The sequence below is a fragment of the Arctopsyche grandis genome, chromosome 11, assembly GCF_051622035.1.
Source record: "Arctopsyche grandis isolate Sample6627 chromosome 11, ASM5162203v2, whole genome shotgun sequence".
Lineage (NCBI taxonomy): Eukaryota > Metazoa > Arthropoda > Insecta > Trichoptera > Hydropsychidae > Arctopsyche > Arctopsyche grandis.
Genome location: NC_135365.1, coordinates 7,172,329 through 7,192,489, shown reverse-complemented (window position 1 = coordinate 7,192,489; position 20,161 = coordinate 7,172,329). Strand labels below are relative to the sequence as shown.

Genomic DNA, 20,161 nt, shown 5'->3' with positions numbered 1-20,161 from the left:
TTCAAATTCAGTTGATTCCTTGGTTCCTGAAGACAGCTATCATCCTGCTCTTGATATTCATTTAAAATTAACTATAACTTATTCCTCACTTCGTTTAATAAATAACTGTCTTAATACCTCTGTCCTAAATGGATGGTTATTTACAAATGTTGATTTCAAATATTTAAATGATATTCTTTGTAATTGTCAATGGGAGCGAGTTTATGAGTGCAAAGATGTTAATTTGGCCCTCTCTAATTTCTATGACATTATATATTCTATTTTTAATGATTGTTTTCGGTTGAAGGGATTAGTGACGAGTAAAAGGATTTATCCGCCTTGGTTTACTAAAGAAATTATTAATCTTTTAAAAAGTAAATATCAAACACATAAACTCTGGAAGAAATCGAGCAATCCTCTTATCTTAAATAATTTCCGTATTTTACGTACGGAAATTAAGAAATTAATTAATAATGCATATAATGTTTATGTAGCTGATTGTGAAAGTTCCATAGTTAAAAACCCTAAGAAATTCTGGAACTTCATCAATTCTAAATCGTGTAAAGTCGACTATTATGTACAATGATTCTGGATTGTTAGAGGGTGATCAAAACATTGCTAATGGATTTGCCGACTTTTTTAAATCAGTTTTCAATAATCCTACTGATTCCACGGAACCTACCAATGACTCGGAATTTACTTTCCCCACTTTAGCGATTAATCATTTTGACTCTTCCGATCTGAAATATGGCTTTCTAAAGTTAAAAAATATTTATTCTTCCGGTCCTGACTCCATCCCTAATTACATCCTAAAAGGATGTGAGGTTAGTCTCTTAGAACCTTTAAAATTCATTTTTAACTTAATTCTAAAGAACTCTTCATTTCCCAATTTATGGAAATGCTCTAAAGTAACTCCTATTTATAAGAAGGACGATAAATCTTGTCTAAGGAACTACAGACCAATTACTATCTTGTCAGCGCCAGCTAAAATGTTTGAGGTAATATTACACAGATACATTTTTAATCACTTTCAAAATACGCTCATTGATCAGCAGCATGGCTTTCGTCCGGCCAGATCAGCTATTACCAATTTGTTATGTTTCTCTAGTGACATAACCAGCACTTTGGATTGTAATAATCAAATGGATGTAATATATACTGATTTTGAGAAGGCGTTTGATAAAGTTGATCATAAAATTTTAGTTAGTAAATTAAGTTTTATTGGATTTACTAATAATCTTGTTGGTCTTTTTATTTCTTATTTACAGGATCGACGTCAATTCGTTAAGTTTGTGAGTTGCTTTTCTTATTAGTATGTTGCCACTACTGGGATTCCCCAAGGATCAAATCTTGGCCCTTTATTATTCCTAATATTTATCAACAATATTCAATCTTCTATTCACCATTCTAAATTTTTATTATATGCGGATGACTTAAAAATCTATAAGAGAATAATTGATTTACCTGACGCTCTTTATTTGCAAGAGGATTTGAATTCTATTTATGAATGGGCTAATGTTAATAAACTTCCCTTCAATATCCTAAAGTGTCGGGTCATTTCTTACTCTCGTTCTCGTTCTCCTATTAAATATCCGTATAAATTTCATGATTCTCTTCTTCAGAGAGAATTATTTATATCTGATCTGGGAATAGTCTTCGAAAATAGTTGGAGTTTCAACATTCACATTGAGAATATCTGTGATAGGGCAACAAAAATCCTTGGATTCGTAATCCGTAATTCGTCCGAACTAGGGCTCACTGCCATTCGTCTCTTATATTGTACATTAGTTCGCAGTGTGCTCGAGTTTGGCTCCATTATATGGTCTCCCTATCAACTTCGTTACTCTCTAATGTTGGAACGAGTCCAAAGGAAATTCCTTAGATTTTTATATCTGAAGACATTTGGATTTTATCCATATCTGTTCCCTAGTGCCTTTGTCTTGGGATCTTTGGGTTTCAACTCCCTGGCAAAGAGAAGAGATTTATTTCTTGGGAAACATTTCGTAAAATTACTTAGAGGAGAGATTCACAATCCCGCTATCCTGGAGAAACTAAAATTCTGGGCCCCGGAAAATCATAGAGTTTTAAGAAAACATGATATATTTTTGCCAATTAGGGCTAAATCAAACGTGCTCATGAACTCCCCCCCTCTCGAGAGCTGTTCGACTCCTTAACTTACTGGCACATTACTTGGACCTCTTCGATGCCAGTTATGTTGAGTTGGTGGAACACATCCTAAATAGCACTATATAAATTTTTCAATCTTATTTCTTTGTTTTTATTTTGTGTACATATTTTTTACTTGATTTTTTATTATTTTTTTATGATGTTTTTTTTATAATTTTTATGATTTTTATTATTTATATTATAATCACATTGACGCTTTGGGGCAACCTGTCAAGTCTCTGTGGTATTGATTTTTTTAAATAAAATAAAATAAAATATTTACTTGGCTTTTGTTGGAATACGTGAGAAACTATTTTGTCATTTTTTGTTTTGTTCTGTTACTTCTGTCAATATATTTAGATAGAAAATAATATTTTTCTCATATTGAGTGTTAAAAAAATTCGGCCCTTGTCGAGCATGGGCCTTGATGCATTGCATCACTCCGCGCAATGGTAGTTACGCCACTGCTTCCATATGTGTATGTATGTATGTACCAGTGGCGTACCACAGTCCGATATTTGCGTTTTCTGTAATTTAACATTCTGGCTCGTCACGGAGACCGCATAAAATCTCTCTATCTTTCTCGATAAAAACAGATTTCCACGGCACGCCACTGGTATGTATGATCATATAAAAACTTCCTCACCCATTCGATTCTTTAAAAAAATAATTTATCTATTAAATATGAAATTTTATGTAGGATTTATTTTTACAGTATAATTTACAAATAAAACGCTCGTGACATATGCATATGTAGGTATGTATGTAGGGGCGGTTCATTATATTACAAATTGGAAAAATTAATAAAATTTGATGACCACTTGAGATTACTTTAGCAGACATGTTTTATTAAAAACTTTATAATATTTATTATTTATAATTTTAATTATTCTTCACTTCCACTCTTATTTTTCGTGTAAGCTAATTTTTGTATGGAAATTTTGGATTTAATCTTTATGCATTGATATTCATAGATATGTATGTATCGTCAGGGCCCATAAGAGGGGGGGGGGACCTAGAGTAAAATTTCAGGGCCCGGACTACTCTAGGGGTCTCGTATCGGGACGTCCGACTGACCGATATTGTTATTTTATATTACCTACATAAAAATACGTGTATTTATTTAAGGGATAATATTTTTGGCACGGCTGTAAAATAAAGGGCACGACAAATGTCAAAACGACATTTAATATCAAATTAACATCTCTGAAATAGCTCGCACGACAGAATCAGCGTTCGCCCGGCAAATCAAACTTCAAACTGGTATCCAGTAACAAAAATAAAATTTGACGTTTCAGTGAAATCATAACTGGGTAATCGTAGTATCTTAGCAGCCAACATTTATTTACTTAAGGGTTAGATTATGTTAGGATTGGTCCTATTCATTTAAGATTTTATTTTTGCTACTGGCAACCCATTTGACGTTTGATTTGCCGGGCGGGAACCGAATATGTCGTGCAAGCTATTTTAGAGAGGGGCATTCTTTTTATTTGCCGGGCCGATAAATGGTACCCTTTATTTAATGCTAAATGTTTATTATTTTTCGATCCACGCATTATTTGTGTCCATGTGAATCGTACATGTTATATAATTATTTCTGATTTAATTATTTTAAAAATAACAACCAACATATTTTTCTGATAGTTCGTATAAGGAATTTGTATAAGGAAAATTCCTAAAAAATATATTGACAAATCATTGTATAGAACCAGTTATGCAATTTTCATTATAAATATAATAGACTCACGAGTTCATATATAAAAATAAATAAACACATCTAAATTATTAAAAATATACAAAAAAAAACTTTTTCTGCAAATCGAATCGAACCGAAACGACTATTATAATACGGCGAGCGTTACATTTACATATGTGTATATATATGTATATACATATATTTATATATATATATATATATATATATATATATATATATATATATATATATATATATATATATATATATCATCATCATCATCATCATTTACAGCCATTCGCCATCCACTGCTGGATGAAGGCCTCTCCAACACGCTTCCACTCGTCTCTGTTTTGCGCAACACTCATCCATCTCATTCCGCACATTTTCCTAATTTCGTTCACCCATCTTCCTTGCGGTCTTCCTTTTACTCTTTTGCCTTCTCTCGGGTACCATTCAAGCACTTCTTTTGTCCACCTTTCGTCCATCCTCCTAGCTACGTGACCCGCCCATTGCCATTTCAATCTCTTCACTCTATCCACTATGTCCACTACCCTTGTCATATTTCTCACCCACGTGTTCCGCTTCCTGTCTTTCCTCGTTATGCCAAGCATACAGCGTTCCATACTTCTTTGAGTGCATTGGATTTTATTTTGCATCTTGGCGTTCAGTGTCCAAGTTTCACATCCATACGTCATCACTGGCAAAACGCATTGATCAAAGATCCTTTTCTTCAGGCAGAGTGGCATTTTTGATTTAAAAACAGCATTCATCCGTCCAAATGCACTCCACCCTAATTTCATACGTCTCTTTATCTCTTCATTTTTACTACCAGACATGTCAATTATTTGACCTAAATATAAATAATTATTTACTACTTCTACTGGTTTATCATCTAAGGGGATGCTATCAGGCATGCAATAACTATTGAACATTAGTTTAGTCTTATCTACGTTAATTTTTAATCCTACTTTTCTACTTTCCCTGTCCAGCTGTGTTAGTCTGATAAGTAGGTCAGCTGAATCACGAGCTACTAAAACTATATCGTCTGCGAACCGAAGGTGACTCAAAAAGCGACCATTGATGCTTACTCCGGCTGTATCCCAATCCAATTTCCTGAAAACTCCCTCAAGCACCGCATTGAATAACTTGGGCGAGATTGTATCTCCTTGTCTTACTCCTTTTCCTATGCTAAATCTATCTGTACCTGAAAAAATTTTAACCGAAGCTGTGGCATTCTTATATATTGCAGCTAACAGTCCCACATAGGGTTCCGGCACTCCCTGTGTTTTTAGAGCGTTAAGTACTGCATTATGACTAACTGTATCGAAGGCTTTCTCATAATCGACGAAACCTAGGCACAATGGCCGTTGATATTCGTTGGCGCGCTCGATTAGTTCGCCAACTACTTGGAGGTGGTCCATTGTGCTGAAATTTGCCCTAAACCCTGCCTGCTCTATAGGTTGGTTCTCGTCGAGGATATTCTTCAGCCTTTCTGTAATAACCTTCGTGAAGAGCTTGTAGACCGCTGAAAGTAGACTAATGGGTCGGTAGTTCTTGATATCGCTTTTGTCGCCTTTTTTGTGTATTAAAATGATAGTTGCGTTATTCCATCCTTCTGGTATAGCTTGGTTCTGGATGCATTTGCTGAAAAGCCTAGCTAAGATATTAATTAGGGGGGGGCCGCCACATTTTAGTAAGTCAATGGGAATATTATCTTCCCCTGGGGATTTACCGTTCTTTGCAGTTTTTAGCGCGGCCTCTACTTCGCTAGGCAATACTGCAGGAACCCTTTGGCCGTGTGTCGATTCCAGAGCGGGGAATTGGCCGTTGTCGTTCTCGTATAGTTTTGCATAGAACGTGTAAACTCTGTCTATGATTTCTTCTCTATTCCTAATTATTACTCCGCTCTCTGATCTGATTGCGATCATTTGGTTTTTGCCTAAGAAAAGATCCTGTTTGCACTTTTTCAGGCTACGGTTATTCTTAATGGTATTTTCTATTAGCTTGCTGTTAAAATCCCTGACATCCCTGACTATTCTCTTTTTAATTTCCTTATTTACTAGATTGTATTCTTGCTTATTATTATCCCTATCTAAATTCCTTTTATGCTTAATTAGGTTTTTTGTTTCCGCTGAAATTTTGCTTAATTTAATCTGTTTCCTGAATCCACCTAATTTCTTACCTGTTGAGGTTAGAACCGAACTAATTACAGTGTTCAATTCCTCGATGTCTGCTTCTGGGTTTAATTTCCCGTATCGATTTCCAAGTTCGAGTTCGAATTCCTTTTTCCTAGACCTTAGTTGAGCGAAATCTGGAGAGTTACTGCATCCTTTTATTAATTTCCTACGTTCGCAATTTATATTAATGGCCATCTTGGCACGGACTAATCTGTGATCGCTACCTATATCTACTTTACTTAAAACACTAACGTCTTTAACGGAGTGCAGGGCATTTGTTAGGATGAAATCGATCTCGTTTCTGTCTCCTTTAGGACTCTCCCAAGTCCACTTATTGTTGGTGTTTTTCCTGAAAAATGAATTAGTGATAAAGAGCCTGTTGTGTTCTGCGAATTCTATGAGGCGATCGCCTCTGTCGTTTCTTTGGCCGGTACCAAAATTGCCTACTGCTCTTTCAGTATTTGCCTTTTGTCCTATTTTTGCGTTGAAGTCGCCCATGATTATTTTAAAGTGGTGACGGCTATTATCGTATGCGTCCTGTATTTTTTCGTAGAAGTCTTCTATTTCCTCGTCTGGGTGGCTAGATGTGGGGGCGTACACTTGGAAGATTTGACAAGTGTACCTGCTCGAGATTCTTAATACTATATAGCATATACGTTCCGATATGTCGCTTATTTCTATAATATTTCTTTCTATTCTCTTATTGATAAGAAACCCTACTCCTCCTATTCTACCATTTGGTAGCCCTCTCCAGTAGAGACAGTTACCACTTTTTAGGATTATTTGGTTTTGCTGTTTTCGTCTTACTTCACTAAGTCCTATTATATCCCATTTGATATTTTCTAATTCATTCTCTAATGCAAGCACACTTCCTTCACTCGATAACGTTCTTACATTGTACGTGGCTAAATACAGGTTTCTATTAGCTAAGCTATCATCCATCGTCACTCTTACCTTGTTGGAGGTTTGGATATTATTTTTCTCGCATTTATCCAAGATGTGTTGAGAAAAAGGCGGTACTTGAGAGAGATTTCCATTCAAGGAGTGAGTTCTTACCGCCATAGACTCTTCTCTGTGGTCAGCTTTGACAGATAGTCATCCTAGGTATCACTTGGATCACTTATGAGTTATTACATGCCATTTAACAGGGTTACTTTGTAAGTGAAAGTAGTTAGTTATGATAATAATAGATTAGCAATTGTTATACTACTTTTTTACAGATCTTTATCGTGAGACGCCTCTTTGGAGACAACGGATTTATATATGTGAGTGCGGTTTGCAATTTAATATTTTAATAATAAATTTAGTAAAGAATATAAAATTACACGAATTACTTTAATATAAATTAAATATGAAAAAGAACTATTAGACAGTTGGGAAACACCGTTTCTGTTTGCTATTATTCTATTAAGTAAAGTTCGTTAAAAATTTTTGTCTGAAAGCAATTATGTGGAAGATTTATTGCTTCTGTGGGACCGAATTTTGACTGGCGAGCAGGGACCCTTATTTTTTTTGTATTCAGGTAGGGAGATGTATCTCGTTCGTATACGCTTTTGTAACTGACACAAAATTAACACAATATTTTTCGCAATCACTGATATTAAAAACGCTGTTAACGGCCGATCGTCTGTTTATTTTTACACTTAAATTATACTAGGATGCAATTAGTAAAATAAGTGATTAGATGGTTAAATTTTTAGATTAAATTTCGTGCAATAGCCGGGTTTTATATATATATATATATATATACAGCTATACAAAGCGATCACACTAACTGCCGGTAGCCCTCTTTATACATACATTTATCATTCATTAAGGTGGGGAGTGGTCATAACAATGTGAAGATTGTCCAAGAGCGTTGACAAACTGATGTGCAACGATATATATATCATCATCATCATCATTTACAGCCATTCGCCATCCACTGCTGGATGAAGGCCTCTCCAACACGCTTCCACTCGTCTCTGTTTTGCGCAACACTCATCCATCTCATTCCGCACATTTTCCTAATTTCGTTCACCCATCTTCCTTGCGGTCTTCCTTTTACTCTTTTGCCTTCTCTCGGGTACCATTCAAGCACTTCTTTTGTCCACCTTTCGTCCATCCTCCTAGCTACGTGACCCGCCCATTGCCATTTCAATCTCTTCACTCTATCCACTATGTCCACTACCCTTGTCATATTTCTCACCCACGTGTTCCGCTTCCTGTCTTTCCTCGTTATGCCAAGCATACAGCGTTCCATACTTCTTTGAGTGCATTGGATTTTATTTTGCATCTTGGCGTTCAGTGTCCAAGTTTCACATCCATACGTCATCACTGGCAAAACGCATTGATCAAAGATCCTTTTCTTCAGGCAGAGTGGCATTTTTGATTTAAAAACAGCATTCATCCGTCCAAATGCACTCCACCCCAATTTCATACGTCTCTTTATCTCTTCATTTTTACTACCAGACATGTCAATTATTTGACCTAAATATAAATAATTATTTACTACTTCTACTGGTTTATCATCTAAGGGGATGCTATCAGGCATGCAATAACTATTGAACATTAGTTTAGTCTTATCTACGTTAATTTTTAATCCTACTTTTCTACTTTCCCTGTCCAGCTGTGTTAGTCTGATAAGTAGGTCAGCTGAATCACGAGCTACTAAAACTATATCGTCTGCGAACCGAAGGTGACTCAAAAAGCGACCATTGATGCTTACTCCGGCTGTATCCCAATCCAATTTCCTGAAAACTCCCTCAAGCACCGCATTGAATAACTTGGGCGAGATTGTATCTCCTTGTCTTACTCCTTTTCCTATGCTAAATCTATCTGTACCTGAAAAAATTTTAACTGAAGCTGTGGCATTCTTATATATTGTAGCTAACAGTCCCACATAGGGTTCCGGCACTCCCTGTGTTTTTAGAGCGTTAAGTACTGCATTATGACTAACTGTATCGAAGGCTTTCTCATAATCGACGAAACCTAGGCACAGTGGCCGTTGATATTCGTTGGCGCGCTCGATTAGTTCGCCAACTACTTGGAGGTGGTCCATTGTGCTGAAATTTGCCCTAAACCCTGCCTGCTCTATAGGTTGGTTCTCGTCGAGGATATTCTTCAGCCTTTCTGTAATAACCTTCGTGAAGAGCTTGTAGACCGCTGAAAGTAGACTAATGGGTCGGTAGTTCTTGATATCGCTTTTGTCGCCTTTTTTGTGTATTAAAATGATAGTTGCGTTATTCCATCCTTCTGGTATAGCTTGGTTCTGGATGCATTTGCTGAAAAGCCTAGCTAAGATATTAATTAGGGGGGGGCCGCCACATTTTAGTAAGTCGATGGGAATATTATCTTCCCCTGGGGTTTTACCATTCTTTGCAGTTTTTAGCGCGGCCTCTACTTCGCTAGGCAATACTGCAGGAACCCTTTGGCCGTGTGTCGATTCCAGAGTGGGGAATTGGCCGTTGTCGTTCTCGTATAGTTTTGCATAGAACGTGTAAACTCTGTCTATGATTTCTTCTCTATTCCTAATTATTACTCCGCTCTCTGATCTGATTGCGATCATTTGGTTTTTGCCTAAGAAAAGATCCTGTTTGCACTTTTTCAGGCTACGGTTATTCTTAATGGTATTTTCTATTAGCTTGCTGTTAAAATCCCTGACATCCCTGACTATTCTCTTCTTAATTTCCTTATTTACTAGATTGTATTCTTGCTTATTATTATCCCTATCTAAATTCCTTTTATGCTTAATTAGGTTTTTTGTTTCCGCTGAAATTTTGCTTAATTTAATCTGTTTCCTGAAACCACCTAATTTCTTACCTGTTGAGGTTAGAACCGAACTAATTACAGTGTTCAATTCCTCGATGTCTGCTTCTGGGTTTAATTTCCCGTATCGATTTCCAAGTTCGAGTTCGAATTCCTTTTTCCTAGACCTTAGTTGAGCGAAATCTGGAGAGTTACTGCATCCTTTTATTAATTTCCTACGTTCGCAATTTATATTAATGGCCATCTTGGCACGGACTAATCTGTGATCGCTGCCTATATCTACTTTACTTAAAACACTAACGTCTTTAACGGAGTGCAGGGCATTTGTTAGGATGAAATCGATCTCGTTTCTGTCTCCTTTAGGACTCTCCCAAGTCCACTTATTGTTGGTGTTTTTCCTGAAAAATGAATTAGTGATGAAGAGCCTGTTGTGTTCTGTGAATTCTATGAGGCGATCGCCTCTGTCGTTTCTTTGGCCGGTACCAAAATTGCCTACTGCTCTTTCTGTGTTTGCCTTTTGTCCTATTTTTGCGTTAAAGTCGCCCATGATTATTTTAAAGTGGTGGCGGCTATTATCGTATGCGCCCTGTAGTTTTTCGTAGAAGTCTTCTATTTCCTCGTCTGGGTGGCTAGATGTGGGGGCGTACACTTGGAAGATTTGACAAGTGTACCTGCTCGAGATTCTTAATACTACATAGCATATACGTTCCGATATGTCGTTTATTTCTATAATATTTCTTTCTATTCTCTTATTGATAAGAAACCCTACTCCTCCTATTCTACCATTTGGTAGCCCTCTCCAGTAGAGACAGTTACCACTTTTTAGGATTATTTGGTTTTCCTGTTTTCGTCTTACTTCGCTAAGTCCTACTAAATCCCATTTGATACTTTCTAGTTCATTCTCTAATGCAAGCACACTTCCTTCACTCGATAACGTTCTTACATTGTACGTGGCTAAATACAGGTTTCTATTAGCTAAGCTATCATCCATCGTCACTCTTACCTTGTTGGAGGTTTGGATATTATTTTTCTCGCATTTATCCAAGATGTGTTGAGAAAAAGGCGGTACTTGAGAGAGATTTCCATTCAAGGAGTGAGTTCTTACCGCCATAAACTCTTCTCTGTGGTCAGCTTTGACATATAGTCATCCTAGGTATCACTTGGATCACTTATGAGTTATTACATGCCATTTAACAGGGTTACTTTGTAAGTGAAAGTAGTTAGTTATGATAATAATAGATTAGCAATTGTTATACTACTTTTTTACAGATCTTTATCGTGAGACGCCTCTTTGGAGACAACGGATTTATATATGTGAGTGCGGTTTGCAATTTAATATTTTAATAATAACTTTAGTAAAGTATATAAAATTACACGAATTACTTTAATATAATTTAAATATGAAAAAGAACTGGTAGACAGTTGGGAAACACCGTTTCTGTTTGCTATTATTCTATTAAGTAAAGTTCGTTAAAGATTTTTGGCTGGAAGCAATTATGTGGAAGATTTATTGCTTCTGTGGGACCGACTTGGCTGGCGAAGGACCCTTTTTTTGTATTCAGGTAGGGAGATGTATCTCGTTTGACACCGATTTGACACAAAAATTAGCACAAAATTTTTCGAAATAACTGATATAAAACCGCTTTTTACGACCGATTTGCTGTTTATTTTTACACTTAAATTATACTAGGATGCAATTAGTAAAATAAGTGATTAGATGGTTAAGTTAAATTTCGTGCAATAGCCGGGTTTAAGCGAGTAATAGCGGGAGGAACGCAGAAGCACGTCCTCCTCACATGACACGAAAGACCGAACTCGATATATATATATATATATATATATATATATATATATATATATATATATATATATATATATATATATATATCGTTGCACATCAGTTTGTCAACGCTCTTGGACAATCTTCACATTGTTATGACCACTCCCCACCTTAATGAATGATAAATGTATGTATAAAGAGGGCTACCGGCAGTTAGTGTGATCGCTTTGTATAGCTGTTATCATTAGTATTAGCTCAGTGATGTGACTAGTCACACATCACTACACGACCGGCAGTCCCTCTTCCACCTTGAAGCAAATAAAGGAAAGTAAAACCAAAAGAAAGGACTATCATTAACTATTGCCAAATACACTATTCTCCAGCTCTTAAAGGAGATCGAAACTCTAGTCAAATATCTTTCTTCGATCAAGCATGTTTGTCACAAAAGTCTCGCTGATTTTATTGTTATTTTCCATCGTGAAAATTAATGGTGATTATTGCCTTACTAATGACGACAATCCTTACTTGTACTTTTCGACTATAACTCCATATGATCAAGTCAGAGGAAGTGGCGGTTCCGAAACCAGTAAGTAATTAATTCACATTGTATAACTAATGTCTTTCTTTTATTGCAATTATTTTTTTCCGTACAACTGTGTAATTTTATTGCAGCTTGTGAACCCATTCAGATGTGGATACTCAGTCGTCATGGTACGAGATATGGATCGCCCGATGATTTGATGGGAATGAAAATGTCGATTGAATTCAGAGACAAATTGGTCGAGAATTACGAGTCAGGTCAAATGCCTGCAATAGGTGCTCTGTGCGTTGGTGATTTCTTAGCGTTAAAAAATTGGACTTGGGATGAAAGCTTGGAAACGAAAGGTAATTTTTTGGACGAACAAGGATGGAAGGATTTAGTAGCGTTGGCTCGACGGTATCAAAAAAGATATCCAAGCCTACTAGAAGGTCCATACACGACAGATGACTACTATTTTAGACATACTTTAACACAGAGAACAAATCAAAGCTGCAGAGCTTTCATTGACGGTTTGTTTGGAGATGGATCGCATGCAGACGTTTTAATCGAGACTCCTTTAAAAGATGATCGTGTCATTCAGGTAATATCACACATTTTACAAGGTTTTTATTTATCGCTACATTTTAATTGAGTGAGAAAATTTTTCAATATCATTTACTAGGTAGTATTATTATATAATATATATAAAGACGCTAATCTGTGTGTGTGTGTGTGCATGTGTGCGCGCGCGCGCGCGCGTGTGTGTGTATGTATGTGTGTGTGTGTGTGTGTGTGTGTGTGTGTGTGTGTGTGTGTGTGTGTCCTAACGCCATCCGAACATCATTCATTATGAATGAATCGATAAAAAGCCTAAACTTTGTATACATTCTCATTCGAAGTCGAACCGGCGAATCCTCATGCGAACAAAAATATTCTCTTATAGGTATACCTGAGTTCAAAGACTTTAAATATATATTTTTTAATTAAAATTAATTATATTTTAACGATATTTGAAAAATAAAATTAATTCGTTGTCTCGGACCGATCGCAGATCGAACCTGGACCGCTTGGTTGCTTGACTGGGCATTAATTAAACCAGTACACCACGAAGGCTGACAAAGGAGGTGTTCTAAATTTAATATATAAGTAATTTATAATAGTCAAGGTTGCGAATTTAATGACGTCACGCGATGTAAAAATACTTTCTTTTCATATTATCCGATTCCGATTCGGATTTCGAATTCGGTTTTTATTATTTTTTATTGCAAAATTTAATTGGCATAACCGATTCCCAATTTCTGTTTCAGTTTCGATTCCGATTAATTATTATTACTATTCATATTGTAACTTTATTTTAAATTATGTACCAATCCGAAAGCACCCGTTGAAATTTCAACGGGCATAAAACTAGTGAAAATATAAATATAAATATGAAAATTAAAATTTATTTATAAATAATAATTTTATTTTACAATTTAAAATTAAATTTTTATTACTTTATATTCATTTTTGTTGCAAAGATTTTTCAAATGAGTAATATTTTATTTTATTTATAAATTTTTGTGTAATTTATTTTTATTTCAATATTTTAGCCTTATGAAAATTGCCTACGATGGCAAGATGAAGTTGGTAAAAATGATGACAGGTATGAAGAAAAAAAAGCGTTTGAAAAATCTGACGATTATAAAAAGGTATTTATTGCGTTTAGATAATAATGCATCAAAAATAAAAACAAAAAAATCAATAAAATCATTTACATTTTATAGTTATTGAGCGATGTCACCAATCGAATGGGCTTATCCAAATTATTGAAACCCGATGACGTTGATTCAATGTACGACAACTGTTGTTTCGACAAAACTAGATATCTAAATAAAATGTCACCGTGGTGTTCAATCTTCACCAAAAAGGAATTGTTCTTCATGGATTATTATACAGATCTCACTCGTTATTACAGGAGTGGTTATGGATATGAGATTAATCAGAAATTAGGATGCATGCCGCTCCAGCATTTGATGGAGACATTTGAGACAACGGTAAACAACAATGGCAGCTCAACCAAACCTAAACTGGTTGCCATGTTTACTCACGATACCATGTTGGATATGATGTTGACGACAATGAACTATGCCAAAGATCAAAAGAAACTAAAAGGCACTGACTATGAAGATATGTTGATTAATAGAAGATATAGAACTAGTCAGAATACACCGTTTGGTGGAAACATTGTCGCTGTGCTCCACAAGTGAGTGAAAATAACTTTAGTTGAATGTTCAATTTTCCTGAATTGATGGATTCTAAATGCTACTTTTTCCTGTTTCAGTTGCGGATACATAGAAGAGAAATATCAAGTGCAATTTTTTATTAATGAGAGACCGATGGAATTGCCTGGTTGTTATCGGGGAATTTGCACTTGGGAGCATTTGAAGAAGCACTTTTCGATGGTCAAGGATTGCAATTTAGATTTCTGCGACAGCTAAAAGTCTCACGTTATCTCTATTTATTTTTATTCAATATTTAACATTTAAACAATCAAATATTTAAAATAAATTGAACACAATCAAATATTTAAAAACGGTATAATTATAGAAAATGTTCCTGATTTCTTAACTTTATTTATAATATGTACTTACATAGGTAAAAAATAATGTTTTATTGCACTGAACAACAAAAAAAAAATCAATGGAGCGGAAACTATTCCATCTGTCCTAAATTTGACCTACTGAATTTAAATATGACGATTTTTTTTTCTCGTTTATGAGATAAGAGCGTTTAAAAAATGTGTAATAAACGTTTTTAAATATTTAAAAAATATATATTTTTGACTTTCAATTACAATTAATAGAAAAAAACATCTGACTATTGATTCCAATACTCACTTTTGGTACAGAAAAACGAGAATTTTTTACAAGATTGCGCATTTTTTTAAACGCTCATATCTCATAAACAGTGGTGTTACCCCAATTTTGGAACAACGGGTTTCCAAATTTATTTTGAAAATATATATAATATGTGAATTTTTTTTCGACCAAGTCACGATTACATGAAAGTTCAATACATTTTCAAGATTTGTATAATTTTTGACAAAGATTATATGAATTTTTAGATTAAATAACGGGTTTCCGGAAACTTTTGATTTTTAACAATGGGTTTCCGGAAAAACCATTAGGGTGACACCACTGCTCATAAACGAGGAGAAAGCATTAAAAATTATTGTCATATTAGCAAGGATTGATTAGTCTTCGACCCAGTATGTAAAAAATGTGATACATTTCTTGCTCAGTGTTATCAACTGTTACGATAGTAGAAATGTTTAACTTTTGATAAATATGAGGAATTAGTAAAATTCTCAGAAATATGTTTATTTTGGTATAAAAGTTTTATTGATCAAACAATTAATGGTATGTTTTTTACATTTTTTATTTATTTAATTTCATTACATTATTAGTAATACATTCATGACAAAAGAATAATTGTATTTGAATATTTTGAAAATGATATCTAATATTTCTTTTTATTTATTTAGATCTTAATATTGATGGTCGTTTTTTACATAAATTAGGGTATTTTAAACTGTGTGAGTTACCGCCATGCAACCTTTATTTTTATGTGTCAAACACGCCCAACGAATTTTCCCAGATTTTGTAATTTTTATCTTGTATAGGTCTGTTCATACCTAGTCGGCACGAACCGACTTCAGCAGTCCGTACGAAAAGTATTCTTTGGCTCATTTTGTATGGGTCTGTTCATGTTATCCGTAATGTTTCCGTCAGCATATTCTGTTCATGCCTTTACAGCAGGATCCGTTAACGCAGTGGTCACCGATTGTCCCCAAGAAGTATACGTGCACTCGCATGCATACTAAGGTATATCAGGGGCTTTCAACCAAATATACGAGTATATTAAAACAAACAAAAAACCAACAATGAGATAAAGCTATTTCAAAACAAAATCCATCCGTCTATTTTTACTATTGGCAAATTTGTCTATAACTTTTTCATTAAAATTTGTTATTTTTCTCATCATATCTTTCTCTATTGAAAGCATAGATAAAGCTGTCAATCTCTCTTGACTCATTGTGTTTCTGAGGTAAGTTTTGATTCTATTTAATGTAGAAAAGCATCGCTCAGGTTCTGCAGTTGTCATCGGAGTGGTAATCAAAATTTTTAAGAGCTTCGTTAGTTCTCCAAGAACATCGCACAAGTTATTAGCATGGATAAATTTTAATATTATTGAAGCAATTTTCTATTGAACTGCTTATATTATTGAAGCCATTTTCAGTACAGACTGAATCTCCCCCAATTAATAAACAAAGAAAGCAAAATAGTGTATTTTGTATGTCACACCCACAGAGTCATTTCTTCTTTTCGTACCAATCTGAATTAAAAGCCCGAATATATTTTTTATTGTGGCTAGTTTCTGATTGGGCTATTAAAATATCTGAGGTTGGACGACCTCGTTGTTTGATCTTCACCTTTTCTTTTAGGGACAACATTGAAAACTTTATAACTTTTATTTCCGTTACACTCAGAGCCATGACTTTAATCCTGTAATGGGGTAAATGTTGCATTCAATAAATAGGAAGCTAAACTTACTACACACTACACATATTATCTTATAATATTATAGATACAATTAATGTATATAAAATTACATTTATATCAAATTTTCTTGAGGGTGCTGCAGCGAATATGAACGAGCCGCCACTGCTATTCGTAAACATACTGCCAAATGGTCATCTGTTAAACGGGAGCGATGTTTGGTTTTGATTGCATTCATGGTAGACAATGTTACCTGCAGAGGTAAGTAGAACCGAAAAAAGTTGTTAAATATGCCGCACTTCTCCTCAAACACGGATATTTTTCTTCACAAAGTAAATTCCAATAACTATTTTCAGAAGAAGTCATTGATTTCAAAAATATATCGCAATTTAATTTAAAGATTTCATCCTCAACTAGTATTTGGTCCACATCCAAAAATTCTTTTAATTTTATTGATATTTCTTCTATTTGTATTACATCATTGAATGGGAATGACATGAATAATATTATATCCTCTATTTTTGAAATATTTTGAAATATCTTCTATCAAACTCATTTGGTATCAGAGATATCTTATTAGCATATTGATCATATTCATGTGAGTTTCGATCTGTAGATATCTATCTGTAGACGGCTGCCATATTTTCGAATTGTTTAAATCCTCTGTCCTCAATTGTGCTTCTAGGAGGGAAAGTTTCCCCTTGAATGCATTAACGTCGCTAAACATATCAGTCAATGGTTTGTTATTTCCCTGAAGTTGCACATCCAATTCATTTGTACATATCGGACGGGCAGGAGACTAGAAATACATGGTCGACGCTTTGGCCGCCCCTGTTGTATAGCTATCACTTGTAAGCACTTTTTGCGGACATGTGTCGAAGCTTAAAGTGTTTGGATAAATTGATACTGCTAGAAAGACGTTGCGAGCAGATTTCACACTTGAAAGGTTTTTCTCCCTTGTGAGACATCATGTGTACTTTAAATTCACATTTCCACATAAAACACTTCGAGCAAACATTACATTTGAAAGAGTTCTCTTCTGAGCTACGTTTCACATGCATTTCAGAGCATAATTTGCATTTGAATGTTATATTCTGAGAGTGACTTTCCATGTGAACTTTAAATTCGTCAATCTTTGAAAAAAGTTTCGGGCAGATTTCACATTTGTAAGTTTTATTCGGAGCGTGAATTTCCATGTGGACTTTTAGCTCGCCATTCTTTGCAAAACATTCCAGGCAGATTCCACATTTATGAGGCTTTTTTATGTGTTTTTTGACGTAGCTATGAAGTCTAAAATATCTTTTCAAGACTTTTGTTGCCGTTTGTGTATTACTTTCTGGACACACTTTTGAAGCGTTATTTATTTCAGCAGTAGATTTATTTGAATCTTTTGCTGTTAAATCCACCTGAAAAATACATAATATAATCAATTAAATTATATTCGCTACAATTGTTGGCCGTTGTATAGTTATAAGCCATCTGAAACTAGAACAATACACTAACGCCAACTGACGGCAAAATAATACATATTGCTATTAATCAATAGTGTTGCTGTAGGGATGCGAAACGTGGACGCCGTTGGTAGCAAGGATGAACAAGATATATCATTTTAAAGCAATAAAAATTCTCAATCAATAGAAAAAAACATGTGACTATCGATTCCAATACTCACTTTTGGCACAGCAATACTAGATATTGAGTTAAAGTCTGCAAAAGCCAAATATCTGTAAAACTTGGGACTTTTTTTACTAACCTCTTCTTATTAAACGCCCATATCTCGCAAACGAAAACAAACCAACAAAAATTATTGTCATATTCGAATTTAATGGGCCAAGTATAGTAAAGGTTGATTAGTAGATAGTAAAGTTTCTCAGTGTTAGGGAAGTAAAAAAATGGGGGAATAAAAGTATATCCAATCTCTGATACGCCGAAGATACCACTCTCACAGTCAACTCCAAAGAAGATATGGTGGATTTACTCAATAGTCTGCAATACGAAAGCAGACTCGGGATGAATATAGCGAAAACAAAGATTACGATGGTGGAATGACGTGGCAACTCGTCAGGATGGATGCTCTGTCGGCTCTTGAAGTTGTACACGAGTTAAGTTATCTCGGATCAATGCTGTTGGATGATGATGAGTGTGAGACTGAAATAAAAATACGGATCGTCATGGCGAAAAGCTCAATATCAAAAATGGGCAAAATTTAACAAGACCGAGACTCCAAATTCGCACTTTTTCTTGAAGCTTTGCGGTCCTTTCACCTTTCATTCTCACATTAACTCCTTTTTTTCTTAGGAGTTTTTAGATAAATAGAATACATACAATACAAATAGGACAACTGATCGTGGACTGGGACACGGGGATATAGATCTATAAAAACCGGGACAAGTCCCGGTCTAACGGGACGTGTGGCAGCCTAATATATGTACATACATACATATATGTATGTATGTAAGCTGTCGATAAAAGTTTAGCCTTCAAATGATGTTCAATAAGTTAAAATCTAATGAAAAACCAATAATATTACCACTTCGACATCCTGTTTTGGACATAGTGAAGCTTCATCGATACTGATTGGATTAATTTCTTCTGGATTGCTCGTCTGTTTTTCGTTATCCATATCATCGTCATCCGATATTAAACCAATGGCACGACATTCGTCCTCCCAATCCAAATCGTCCAACGAATCTACATCTATTGCAATATCCAAACATCTTCGCACCGTCAATCCCTTATCAGTAACACTTTGTTTACAGGTATTTTTGAATTCGATCAACATCTCCAAGTTGGATTCGCAAGAAAAACATATAGTATGAGGCAATCCGTCTTCTTTATCCACCTGTGAAAGAAATTTAATGAATCATATCAGGTTTCCATCTAAACATAACTTACTATCAACATGTGTAATATACCTGCAGCCGACAACAGCCCTGTATCCATTTAGCTAGGGTTTCTGATTTTTCATAAATATTAATGGAAAATTCAGCTCGAACAGAACAAAGGCAAAGTCGACACTCTGTCGTCATGTCAACATTCAATCTGTTCTGATTTTTGACAGAACTTTGACAGTTGCTATGCACTCATACTAATTCTTGTGATGAACGTCACAGTAGTTGACCATTTGGATTTTGACATTATAAAACAATAATCTTATAAAATTGCGAAAATATTTTGCACCCTCAATAAGTTTCCTTAGTACTAATTGATAGAAATATTTATTTTGTCAATCCTATCACATGCTCAACGAATCGTTGGCATGTGATGGATAGAGGATAATTTAGGAGAAAAGCTTAAGTCGTTGGCAATGACTTAGGGCGAAATCACACAGGGAGTAACGGTAATTGGACTATTCGTCACATTGCGGTGGTCACAAAGACAATTTTTGCCATGAAAATCGCGAATACACAATATTTGGCACTCAAGTTCTCGTTAGTATGATAGTTATCGTTAATATGATGGACTTTTCGGCTGCCAGATGTTCCGTAATAGAGATTTTAGTGACTTTGTGACGAGTACTTTGTGACCAGTAATCACCGAACCGGGAATAAC

The 20,161-nt window shown here is 35.1% G+C and overlaps 2 protein-coding genes across 7 annotated transcripts; one reads left to right on the top strand and one right to left on the bottom strand.

The window, feature by feature from the left end:
• The first annotated feature begins 11,737 nt into the window (after window positions 1-11,737).
• On the top strand, window positions 11,738-15,571 carry LOC143918943 (multiple inositol polyphosphate phosphatase 1-like). The gene is made up of 5 exons (XM_077441072.1): window positions 11,738-12,134; window positions 12,221-12,669; window positions 13,661-13,759; window positions 13,835-14,313; window positions 14,392-15,571. The coding sequence occupies exons 1-5, from the start codon at window positions 11,981-11,983 to the stop codon at window positions 14,546-14,548; spliced, it is 1,338 nt and encodes a 445-aa protein (XP_077297198.1). The 5' UTR covers window positions 11,738-11,980; the 3' UTR covers window positions 14,549-15,571.
• LOC143918944 (uncharacterized) lies at window positions 15,498-19,733 on the bottom strand. Of its 6 annotated transcripts, none has more exons than XR_013261170.1 (5): window positions 19,525-19,733; window positions 19,140-19,451; window positions 18,646-18,757; window positions 16,723-18,015; window positions 15,498-16,615 (listed from the first exon to the last, which is right to left on the bottom strand). XR_013261170.1 is itself a non-coding variant. In XM_077441074.1 (3 exons), exons 1-3 carry the CDS (start codon window positions 19,636-19,638, stop codon window positions 18,671-18,673), a joined length of 513 nt encoding a protein of 170 aa, XP_077297200.1. In that variant the 5' UTR covers window positions 19,639-19,733; the 3' UTR covers window positions 15,722-18,670. The 6 variants fall into 6 exon arrangements, 2 of the variants coding, with proteins under 2 accessions (XP_077297200.1, XP_077297199.1); XR_013261171.1 differs by having other exon boundaries at window positions 15,498-16,738; window positions 16,776-18,015; XR_013261168.1 differs by lacking the exon at window positions 18,646-18,757 and having other exon boundaries at window positions 16,087-16,615.
• Between the last annotated feature and the right edge of the window lie 428 nt (window positions 19,734-20,161).

Bases quoted from the DNA above. Each gene is read 5' to 3' on its own strand.
- LOC143918944 (XM_077441073.1), bottom strand. From the start codon at position 19,638: ATGACGACAGAGTGTCGACTTTGCCTTTGTTCTGTTCGAGCTGAATTT. The intron at 19,452-19,524 runs GTATATTACACA...TTTCTTTCACAG, and splicing joins AGGGCTGTTGTCGGCTGCAG to GTGGATAAAGAAGACGGATT. The intron at 18,016-19,139 runs GTAATATTATTG...TGTATTTTTCAG, and splicing joins CAAAACAGGATGTCGAAGTG to GTGGATTTAACAGCAAAAGA.
- LOC143918943 (XM_077441072.1), top strand. From the start codon at position 11,981: ATGTTTGTCACAAAAGTCTCGCTGATTTTATTGTTATTTTCCATCGTG. The intron at 13,760-13,834 runs GTATTTATTGCG...TACATTTTATAG, and splicing joins AATCTGACGATTATAAAAAG to TTATTGAGCGATGTCACCAA. The intron at 14,314-14,391 runs GTGAGTGAAAAT...TTCCTGTTTCAG, and splicing joins ATTGTCGCTGTGCTCCACAA to TTGCGGATACATAGAAGAGA.